At 33.2% G+C, this 12,566-nt stretch overlaps 1 protein-coding gene across 2 annotated transcripts in view; it reads left to right on the top strand.

The window, feature by feature from the left end:
- The first annotated feature begins 5,138 nt into the window (after positions 1-5,138).
- Positions 5,139-12,566, top strand: part of LOC124919130 (protein MON2 homolog) — a 43,597-nt gene continuing 36,169 nt past the window's right edge. For both annotated transcript variants that reach the window (XM_047459295.1, XM_047459293.1), the window contains exons 1-7: positions 5,139-5,481; positions 6,717-6,902; positions 9,435-9,524; positions 10,145-10,218; positions 10,377-10,532; positions 10,886-11,006; positions 11,357-11,412. In XM_047459295.1, the coding sequence (XP_047315251.1) occupies positions 5,377-5,481; positions 6,717-6,902; positions 9,435-9,524; positions 10,145-10,218; positions 10,377-10,532; positions 10,886-11,006; positions 11,357-11,412 (788 nt within the window). In that variant the 5' untranslated portion in view covers positions 5,139-5,376. The remainder of the gene's footprint in view (positions 5,482-6,716; positions 6,903-9,434; positions 9,525-10,144; positions 10,219-10,376; positions 10,533-10,885; positions 11,007-11,356; positions 11,413-12,566) is intronic.

Here is a 12,566-nt window from a genome sequence, read left to right as displayed (position 1 = left end):
GATATCCTAACTCAATCCGAACGAAAATTAACACAATTTTTAGTAAAAAAATGGCGTATAAAAAAACGTGATCGGACTGATCATTTGTATCTACATGAAGAGAGTCAGTTTTTTCTTACATCAACTATTCTTACTGGACTAAATATTTCAAATGAAGTACTAATATTCGGCTTGGTCTTGGTCTACTATCAAAGATGAAGACATGTTTCGTCGACTATTCTTACAAGATTTTTGAGGATCTTAAAAAAACAACGATTTGGAGAATGGGTGATGCAACCATAAAGACTTGGATAATGAACACAATCAACAAAAATAATAAGCAAGGCCTAGATGATTTATGTGAGAACAACAATGATTCGATTATGATGATGGATCATCTACCAACAGTTTACAAAGCATTCATAAAGTTTTTAAATGCTAAAATGAAAGACAAATCAACATCAGAAAGTTAAACAACATTCAACCATGTTCATTGGGAATTCAAGTTAAGCAAACTTCAAGAAGACAAGAAATTCAGATAACTTTTCAAAACCTTTAGATTTTCTAGCATTTAAACATCTCCGATCTAAACTTTTATTCAAAATGTCCATCTTGAGGGGAGGATATTGAGATATTATATATTTAGAAAATACATTATTTAAAGTATAGAATATTATGATAGATATTTATGTTAAGAAAAGATCTAATCTAAACACACAATAAAAAAATATAAAGATAAAGTGATAAATAATAATAAAGAATACAAGATATAACGAGGTTCGGCCAACAATGCCTATATCCTCGGGGAGTCGTTCATTCTATTGATTTTCCATAGAATAACGGTTCAAGTAACCCTAGGTTACAATGTCTCTATTTATAGGAGTACATCAAAAGCTAAAAAGACTAAACTATTACACCTAAGCCCAATAAAGGCTTAAAGCTCATTACAATATATAAACTTTAACAAAATATGAGCCAAAACCCAACAATCTCTACCTTGGGTGAATACCGCGCTTATTGAGATGTGATGAATAAATTACAAATACAACAATCTTCACCTTGACGAATTTCACGTCCCTTAGGAAATACATGAGCCGTACCTATCAATCTCCACATTGACAAAAGTCAAGCCATCAAGAAATAAGTGGGTTCAACACTTCAATCTTCACATTTACTCGAGTCATTCATGAGATAATTTTCCGTACCTCCACTTCCACTCAAGAGCCCTTAGAAGAATAACAATCTCCACCATCACGTATATCGCGCCATCAAAAAGTTATGAGCCACACATCAATCTTCACTGCTCGAGCCATTCACGAGATAAATCATTATATCTCCACTTCTGCTCAAAAGCCTTAGAAGATAAAATCATAGAGTTTATAACACCAAATAAATTTGGGTAACCACGTTATTTCAATGACGAGAGACATTCAACAACTTTCCCAATCTTTGTTCATACCCATTGACATATGCGGAAACTAGAATTAACAATTCTTTATTATGTCAAAATAATCTTTACCCTTATTTGTCACAAACTGAGTGTCTTATTTTTCAAGTCCAACAATCGACTGAAACCAAAATACCGAATAGACCCAAGACGAACTTTTATCATCTACTTTTTCAAAATCAAATATCTATCGAAAACTGAGGACACCCAAAACGAACTTCCATCATCTACTTCCTCAAAATAAGATATCGATTGAAAATGAGAAGACCCAAGACGAACTTTTATCGTCTACTTCATAACAAATAAATTAGGCTATCACGACATCTCTTTTCTCTAACTCAAGATCTGACAAAGTATTTGTCACTCATCTTGTCTTGAACGTTACATACTCAACCAACTTGAACCTCATACTTCTCCTTGAACAAATTAGCTTGCAATGTGCTAGTTTCTTGAATCCAAAAACGTTTAGCAATCCAAGAATATTATTTTAAGATTCACTATCTCTCTTCAACTGTCTTCACCAATGTTTCAAATGATCATCTATAGTTTCTCTGAAAAAATCGAATATCATTCCATTTGAATTGATTGAACCTCTCATCTAGCCATTTTTTCATGACTATGAATCTCATTCAAGGTCTTAATCATCTCATCAATAAGATGACAAATCAATCATCTCATTCATCTAAACTATGATCCATAATGTATAGACAATTAAGATAGAATAAAAGAAGTAATAAAATCATCACCTTCGAATTAACTGAGTCTCTCATCTAGCCCCCTTTTTCATGACTAGGAATCCCACTCAAGATTTTTATTTATCTTCTCACATTAGAAGATAATGCAATGATTTCTTCTTGGTTCGTTTGAGAGTTGCTCTCAAGATGTCTCCACCTTACCTTATAAGTGTCTTTCATTTGTCTTTCTCTTCCTCTTCCTAGTCTTTCATTCATAATATGTGTTACTGGAATTGTTTCAATCTTTAATCACCCGCCAACTCAATGCAATCTTGCAATTTTTCCTGAAGGATTTCTCTGTCAACATGTTGACAATGTTGTCATCGGTAAACACCATTTTGATAACAACTTTCCATATTCGATCATGTTTTTGTCAAGTGTAAAGAACATAATCTCACCACCTTATTCATCTTGATTAGCTCTTCCAATAAGATAAAAGGTCATAACCAAAAAGATACAAACTTTTTGGTCCCAAACAAGTCAAATAAAACTAAAAATATGCAGACACTTTAAGCCCCGGAAAAACAAACTTCGAGACATCCAAACCTTGATCTGACCGTTTAAAATGTAGAGGAATGAGTTACCAACCCTCTCGATAAAATCTAAGCGCAATTGGACTCTGTTTGAATCTTCGATCGTTAGTTTTTATTGAACCCTGCGTGATTGTAGGTGAAAATCCGCTGCTAGATTTTCTCTCTACCTCTCTTAATTTTGACTTCTTCAATAACCGTTTACAAAGAAAAATCTCTCCAAACTTATTTTAGACGAGAATTTCTTCAAGTCAAAGCCCTTGACATAGAGTCACTCATGTATGCCAAGACAACAACCGGTTATAATAAAACCTCCAACTAATTTTCAACAATCTTGAAAATGTATCATTTGTTCTCCACATTTTCTAGCCAAATCATACATAAAAAAATATAACAAACCATGTATATGATTAGTGCACCCTCAACTCATACCTTAGAAATTATCATTATTGGTAGAACCTTTGAGGCATCAACACCCAATTGATAACTTTGCATTAGCACTTACCGGAGATTGTCAAGCAAACATACTCACAATATTTGATGCAAATCCAAAATCCGGTCCTTATACACACATATCAAAACCACACTCTTGCAAACAAACATTAAAGCCACCCGCTTTAATTAGAAAACCCTTTACATGTTACATCAACTATATTCCACAATCTGCAACATCGAATAAACACTCCACCTTCTTTTTCAACTCTAATTTTCAATCTCCATATTGACAAATACCAAATCTCTTAGCAGATAAATCACAACTCTCCATCTCATCTTCTTCATTCTGGTGTTGCTGCCTACACGATGACTTTTCGTCACATGCACCCATTGACGCATTCGAGAAGAACAAAAAACCCTTGTCTTCTTCTCTCTTCTTCTCAAGACATCGTCACCCAAAACTAAGAAATATTTTAACGACCGTTGACATCTTCTTATCAATTGAAGATTTCGACTCAAATCTTCACAGCGACTAATTCTTCTGCAACCAATGTCGTTTTCTCAAATATCCATCTTTAACAAAAGCACAAATATTCAACAAGTTCTTCAATGGTGGTTATGGTTTCTGTCGTATCTTCAAAAATAGATTAGGATAAATATTCTCAAAACATGCTCTGATATCACTTGTTGAGAAAAAATCTAATCTAAACACACGATAAAAGATGATATAAAAATAAAGTGGTAAAAAATAATAAAGAGTACAAGATATAACGAGGTTCGGCCAACAATGTCTACATCCTCGGGGAGTCATTCATTCTATTGATTTTCTATGGAATAATAGTCCAAGTAACCCACTAGGATACAATATCTCTATTTATATGAGTACATCAAAAGTCAAAAAGACTAAACAATTACTCCTAAGCCTAATAAAGGCTTAAAGCCCATTACAATATATAAACCCTAATAAAATATGAGCCTAAAACCCAACGATTTAGATATTATATATATTTAGGAAATACTTTATTTAAAATATAGAATATTATTGTAATTTTATATTTTGCTAAGGATGTTTCCTAAATTTATGTATATATACATCGATCGAGTCATTAATTCCCATCAACAAAACACAAATAATAACATAAATTATTTTTTCGTTTTTTATTCTCTACTATCTATTTAAATCTTAAATTTATCTTCTTTGTGATTGATCTTGGACATAAGGTACGTTTAATCTTCCGCATAAATCTTAACACTCAGATTTGAGTTGATGTTGTATTTTGTTTGGTTCGATAACCTGTTTAGTCGGATCGAATTTTTCGTCATGATTTTTTATAATTCGAATAATATTCTCAACCTTGTAATGAGTGTTTGATGCTTATACCACCCACTGTTTTGATGAAACTTTATTGAGTTTGTGTATATCAATTTTTTTAGTAGTAAAAGAAATTAAGTTACTAAATGTCGAGTTGTTTATCTTTTATTTAATAAAAGTTATTGAAACTGATATTTCATTTGAAGATCCTCTTACGTATATTTTATCTTCATTTCTACGAATTTCTCATTATTTTGACAATATATGTGTAGATAATCAATTATTATTTAACATGACCTTTTCGAGCGATGTTTAACATGTCACGAACAATGACACATTTCATTGTCACTCAAAATATTTGGTAGAGATTCTTTCGATAAAGCATAATTGATTTTTTCAGATTGCTCTACTTATTCCCTTATCGTTATGCAACTTAAACAAGATTGTACTTGGAGTCACTTAAACTTTTTTTTAAAATTATTAAATTTTTTAATTGGATTTTATTTTTTTTACAAATTTATCCTACTATTTAATATTTAGATTCTAATTTATTTATTTTTATTTTTTTATAAATAATATTTTATATATAATTCTTTATTTTAATTAATAAGAATTAATTTATTCAAATAATAAAAATAAAATAAAAATGACAATGTTTTTTTATTTATTTATTTCTTTTGTGTTGAATAGCTTTGTTGCGACTTACCTATTGTTACAAACCGGTGAGACTCGACGCCGGATCTGTTCTTTTCATCACTGAAGCAAAGGGGGGAAGAAGATCTAGGCTGAATTTATCGATCCTTTTGATAAATTTCTGATCAATTCGCTTAAGATAATCTCACAGAAGTCAAATGCATATCTGAAGCAAGAGAGTGCGTTGTAAAAAGAGACACAGAAGGATATATATATTTATATATATATAGAGAGAGAGAGGGGGAGATGGCTTTCATGGCTGTTCTAGAGTCAGATCTCCGTGCTCTCTCCGCTGAAGCTCGTCGGAGGTATCCTGCAGTCAAAGATGGCGCAGAGCACGCAATCTTGAAGGTTTGAGCTTTATTTCCAAATTTTGTTTTTTGTTCAGGATGAAACACTTCATTAAGTATGAAAATCACAGTTCTAAATGTATAGTGTTTGTAGTACGTAAGACAAAGAGAAACCCAAATCAGCCAGTCTAACCTGAGCAGCCATCAAGTGAGCTGGTTGATTTTACTTACACGCCAAACACAATCAGCATAATAGGAACCGTAGTTACTAAAGAAGAATCTGTTTTAATAAAATGTTTGGTTGGGACCATGCCATTGTGTAGCAAGGGTGAGAAAATAGGGTGGGGATGAATTAAGATAATGATATATTGGATACATCTATAACTAAACCGAACCTATCTTCGGGTTGGGGTTTGGAAGAAAAGCCTTTTACCCCAAAGGGTTTGCAAGACTAATCACCACCCTGATCTTAGAAGAATTGCTGAATTTGACTAGATGCAGGTGTATGTAATTGGATTAGACAGAGATATTGGGCATAAGAAGTAGAAAATTTGAGGGTTCAAGCTAGTTGTGAAGTAATCCAATTATTAGCCACATTGGACTTTGAGATGAGAACACCTTATCTGTTGATAGTTCCTATTCACCATTCCTAACTATCATCAAACCACCCATCATAGTCCAAGGGGATTTAGATAGAGTTAAGTGGATGTCATCTTGATATTGTGGATTGATCCTATTTTTTCAATGGTAAATGATGCTTGCAGCTTCCTAGGGCCAGTGACAAGATGTTGGACTGAATATTACCCCTTATTTTCTTTGATCAATCTAGGATATTTGAATGTTGTGCATTCTTCTTATCAGTCACAAGGGTTTTCTGTGATTTGAATTAAGTTTTTGCTTGATATTGTTACCATAAATCAATTTCGAATCTTTGGGTGATAAGTTATGGTTAAATTCTAGGGAACACATTTGCATGGTAGGGATTCATTTGTCATCTGGTAAAGATGGATGCAGAAATTTTCTTTAATTATTTTTTAAACGATTCTTGCTCGGTAACATTGACATTATTAATGTTACATAAGAAATATATCACCTGATTGACATTTTTAACTGATGATGCCCTGATCGGTAACATTGACATTGTATGTAAAGTACACCCGAATTACCTTACAATACTAGATTCATGTAGATGAAATTTAATTGAAGGCTTTCTGATTTGAAATAAGATATTTTATATTTGTGACTCATTCCCATACAAACAACTAAATTTTTGATTGTCTTGATGTTAAACTGCAGCTTAGGGCATTATCAGGCCCTAGTGAAATTGCACATAATGAGGACATATTGCGGATATTCCTGATGGCGTGTGAAGCTAAAAATGTCAAGATGAGTGTCATTGGACTTTCCTCGCTTCAAAAGCTTATTTCTCATGATGCAGTAGCTCCTTCAGCTCTCAGGGAGATACTTATAACCTTGAAAGATGTAAGTTCAATTCTGTCTTTAGCTTTCAAGGTATTATTTCCTTATACTTGTAACCTTGAAAGATGTAATTTGAATTTGGCCTAACATATATATATTTTTATTTCCTTTTTAAAATATATCCCATATATTTACACTTCATTTCAAATCCAACTTTTGGAATTAAATTTTATGCAAATTCAACTCTTGAATTTCAATGTGTTTGTCCCATTAGCCACTGTGGATTCCAACTTTTGAAATATCTCATTCTCGAACTCAACTCTTTGAACTCTAATTGTGGGCTCAACTCTAAGTGGATTCTAGCAACTCATCATGACCGAAGTTAGTGGTATAACTTTGAATGGTGTCGAACGTTTCTGCAGCTACGATATCTTCTACTCCATCATTTCACTATCTTATACTCACTTGGTTTAGATAATGGACTTTGTGTCAACACCTACTAGACCTATAACTCATATCTAGTCCAAATAATTTGTTCATTGTCATATGGGCTAATTACTCAATATCTGAAAATAGGAAACTATCTGTTCGTTGAGAATGCTATGGCCATAGACGCTAGAGTAATTATCCTAGCAAGAGGGCTTAGGTGTACCCTCCCTCGTATAGGAGTAGTGATTCCTTTATTGATTATTCAAGTACCTTCGCATACTTCACATACACCCAATCACCCTCTCATAAGCCATAAGATACCGCCATCGGGTAACCGTGGACTTGCGTCAAAGTGCATTCATAATACAAAATATAACTTGAGCATCTCAGGTCTAAAAAGATACTGCACCTAGCTATAATGAGACGGATCATTGAAAAGAATAATGGTTTCCATGTGTTGTTTCATTTTGGGTAATCACTTGTTACACTTAACAAGCACCCACATGTTCATTCAAAGTATATCTTGATTTCGATTTATAGGATCTACCACTTGATCCAATAAAGGATCATCACATGTTTTAGTCTGTCCGGATCAATAATGCCCTGGTTTATTGATCCTTTGACTAGGTATTATTTAGATACAGTGTTCTAAATGGCGGTCGAGGCGGCCGCCTAGGCGGCGCCTAGGCGGTAGGCGGTCCAACACCGCTCCGCCTATACATGAGGCAGTCAGATTATATAATTATTTATTATTTTTAATTAATTAATTACTAATATTAATATATATATATAATAAAAAAATTCTTTATCTTCCACTATTTATTTAAATTTTGAGACGACTCTTTACATTCCAATTCATTTATCTTCTTCTTTTCCATTTCTTATCTCATTCACCTCGCTTGATCATCTATATCTTCTTTGATCATCTACCTATTCTTCAACTCATTTACCTCTTCTTTAGCTCTTCTATCTCTTCTTCAATATATTAGCCTATTACGTTATTTGAATCTATGTGCAGTATACTTGTTTAGATACATCAGATGAGGAACATGAAGAAAATGTTGATTTTGAGTTCGATGATGAGAGAATTATGAATGTAGCTAATGGTGCATACATAGATGATTTAGAAGATTAATTATACTTACATACTTATTTTTGTTAAATGTTATTATGTTAGAGAATATTAATATATTTTTTTGGTAAAATGATAATTATAGAACATCTCTATTATATTTATATTCAACCGCTTAGGCACCGCCTAAGCACCGCCTAGGCACCCGAGGCAGTAGGCAGTCACTTACCGCACCGCCACCGCCTACCGCCGTTTAGAACACTGTTTAGATACATGCATTATTACACATGATTGATGTCCGACTATTATCAACCACATTATAATCATCTTTCATGCTATGCATTGTATGATGCACTTCAAAATTAATTATAAAAACAATTTCACATTCATAATAATAATGAACATGTAAGGTGAAGATGCCCTTATATCCATCAATAGTGAAGATCGCTTGGACTCGCCCATAATCCAAAGTAGGACAAATTAACAACCTGGATGAATAATAATATTATACAAATTCGGTGCAAGGCGTTTGCCTTTTGAGTACCTTATCTAACAGCTCTTTCTCGGGAAATAAAATAAACTTTTTTCCGTGACAAGTTGGGCATCAGTGACATATTTTCTCGAACATGATAGGGAGTATTAAGGTATAATAGGAAATAAGGTTGATTGAGATTATGATTAGTATTTATGTGTAACTTAGGAGATTTTATTAGTTCTGTACATATTTTGTTTCTTGTAATATATATTTATGAGGAAATATATGTTACAATTTATTGATCAGAATTAATCTTAAATACAGACCTTTTATCCTAGTTTCGATAGGATATAGATCCTCATTTCTTTGTTACAAATTAGTGCTAAATTCAAATTTAATATAATTCCGATCATAGATAAATCTAATCTACACTATATATGTAACATTACAATATGATCAATGTGTCACACATTGTTTGACTTCTATGATGTTGTCTTGATTTGATATTCATCTTTTCATGAGACCTATTACCACATTCTTTTGTTCTGATTTCTGATTGTGACATCTGAGTCACTAATAATTTACTGTAGATCTCATCCTTTTCCCTTTTTGGCCTTAGCATGCTGAAATGACGGATGAAAGCGTTCAGCTAAAGACCTTGCAGACTATACTGATAATATTTCAGTCACGTTTACAACCAGAAGATGAGGTTTGTCTTTATACTTGGGCTTGTTCAAAATTTTGCAGCTTACACATATATCTACACATGTATTGCAAGCAAGAAATTTTAGCAATGTGTAGTTCAACTACTCCTTGAAGCCACAACCAAAGTCTTATGATATCCTAATTTCTGTATATAACTTTTTTCTGCTTCCATGCAATGTGCGTTACCGATCGTAATGAACAAGACAAAATGACTTGGTATATTTTGATATAATTTTCATGTCTAATATCCTTTTCTCTTTTGAAACTGTTTTCATGTCACTATTGCAGAGCTTGTGGCAAAATTTCAGTTATGTAAACATGACTTATCTACTTAGAATCATTGAATGCTTCTTTGTGTTCCTCAAATTTCAAGAAATAAATGTAGAATTGGATTTAAGAGAAGAAACAAACGATCTTCATATGTGAAAGAATTGTTCTGATAAATTATTTGCCTTTCTTTTGTGAGTATCTTTTGTTCTCTATGAAAAGAAAAGTTTATTGATTTCAAGTCCCTGTTGTTTATCTGATCCCATCTTCAAGCATATCATTTCTTTTGTCTAGAGAGGTGGTTGGTGTAGTTCCTGGGAGAGTCACTGCAGTTTAATTTATCTTTTTTCTATCCAGGAGAATATGGCACAAGCTCTTGGCATCAGTCTTCGGCTTCTTGAGAGTAACAGATCCTCTGATAGTGTGCGAAAGTGAGTTTCATAGCTGGCAGCATCAAATGTCTCTGTCTTACTCGATACCTTTTTTTGTGTGTTCTTAGTGGTGTCCTATACAGCTAGTACTGTTCCTATATTGTACTAATGGCTTTAACATATTAAATCATTCTCACTTAAAAATAAATGTATTGCAGTACAGCTGCAGCAACATTCAGACAAGCAGCTGCTTTGATTTTTGACCATGTGGTTTCTGCGGAATCACTTCCTATGGGAAAGCCTAGTTCTGGAGCCTACCCTTCACGGAGTACTTCAGTTACTAGTGATGTTAACCGCAACATCACTTTGTCAGAGTACGTTTTTGTTTTTTGTGGAACATATTATCAGATCAATTTTCATACATACATTTGTTTACCTCGGATGTCCAAAAAAAACACAAAAGTGACTTTGCATGAATTTTTGTTTTTGTATTCAACCTATATGTGTATATATATATATGTATATATATGTATATATATGTATATATATGTGTATATATGTATATATATGTATATATATATGTGTGTGTGTATGTGTGTGTGTGTATCGATGCTTACTACATTCTATTAGGTTTGTTTACACTACTTTTAGTAAATTACATGTGATTAAATGTGCATTATTTGACCATGTTGTTATATTCTCTGCTACTAACTCTTACCATCATTAGGTCAATGGAGCTTGAGTTGGTCTCTGGAATGCCATCTTTGAAGAGAGAAACACTTACTAAAGCGGGGAAGATAGGACTTTTGTTGCTCGAAGACCTAACAAGTTTAGCTGCAGGTGGATCTGTATGTGCCGATTTTTATTTGGAAAAGAAACTATTTCTTTAGCTAAATTTGTTTTATCTTCATTTGGCAATAAAAGAAACAAGTAAAATTGAAATTTGATTTAAAAATTCACATATGTCAATAATGCCTAGAGTAAACTCAAATACAAATTAAAACTCACATTTGTGACATTGAGTTTCACCCCAACTCCATTCCCTATCAAATGAAGCCAATTATGTTTGAGTTTATTCCTTGCAGTCATTTTATCTCATTAAATACATCATAATATTATGTTGGACACAATATTTCTGTGTTCCTCAGGGTTGATCTTTATTCTTACTTTTTTATGTGTAATATTGATTATGCATCAGGCAATCTGGTTACGCGTCAGTTCCATTCAGCAAACTTTTGTCCTCGACATACTTGAGTGAGAAATCCTTATTCATCTTTATCTCTTTCATAATATTTCTGAATGGTAATAAAATGCATTAAAAGATGGAGACGACAATGCATACAGTTCAGGTTCACCTTGCACATTGCTTATTTTTTCTTGAGATAATTTGACTTGATTCTTGTTGACCTGTTATAAACTTGTAACGACCCCTTTTCATAGGTCATGTTTATCTGGAACTAGTTTCCTTGAGTTTGGAACCTTAAGGTGGGCTAATGGGAACTCATGCACTATTATTGTAACAATTTAAAATGGAAATATGCCCAAATTTGCCCTCAAACTATCAATGCTTGTGCATGAACTTTGTTGCGCAATGTTTGAAACCGAACTTGTCCAAGTTGCTCATCCTTTCCCCGTTAACTTGGCAAGCTGTTCATTTATTCAGTCTTTTCTATTTCGTGTCACTCTTTTTTTTTTTCTTTTCTATTTCCATGTGTAGCTGTTCCTTTTCTTTTCTCAATCTACTCTATATCTACTGCCTACTCTTTTCATGCTACAGTTAATCTCTCTATCTCTCCACTTTCTTCTTTCTTTTTCCACTTCCTTATTTTCACAGCCCCACATGTCTCCTCTCTCTCTCTCTCTCTCTCTCTCTCCTAGATGCTCAGAAGAAAAGCCTCCATCTCCTAATTCCTAATACTGGGAAAATGGTTCCAGTAAACATACAAGAGATCAAATTGCTCGGCCTGTGAGAAAGGCTACTTCTTGGATGCTATGGGAAGTGTCACAATAGCAACCTTCTAGATATTGTGGAGATAAAGTGCTATGTGGGTATCTTTTTAATCCTAACTTAAGTGGAGGCTGGTTATACAATGGATTTGGACGAGGTCTTCTTAGCTTCAAAAAGTTTAGCATCCCACATTGAGAAATTTAGATAGTAATTGATTGTTATTAGTGTGAGTTTATGGTTACTTTCACTTTCTTAGATCTTTCTGGACTTCAGTTGTGGACCTTGTAATGGTCTGGTTGCTTCACCTATAGTATCTCAAATGGGATATACACTGCTGATCCTTGGCATTATTCTGTTTCTGCTGTACACTCTTTACAGGAAGGAGTGTTTTCCTTGATCTCTGTCTATTTGAAAAAAGCATTTAGTATCCAAATAATTTTCCATATTCTTAATGTTCTTT

Source organism: Impatiens glandulifera, chromosome 1, assembly GCF_907164915.1.
Source record: "Impatiens glandulifera chromosome 1, dImpGla2.1, whole genome shotgun sequence".
NCBI classification, from domain to species: Eukaryota; Viridiplantae; Streptophyta; class Magnoliopsida; order Ericales; family Balsaminaceae; genus Impatiens; species Impatiens glandulifera.
Note: the sequence above shows the minus strand (reverse complement) of the source record. Positions and strands in the feature narration are given on the sequence as shown.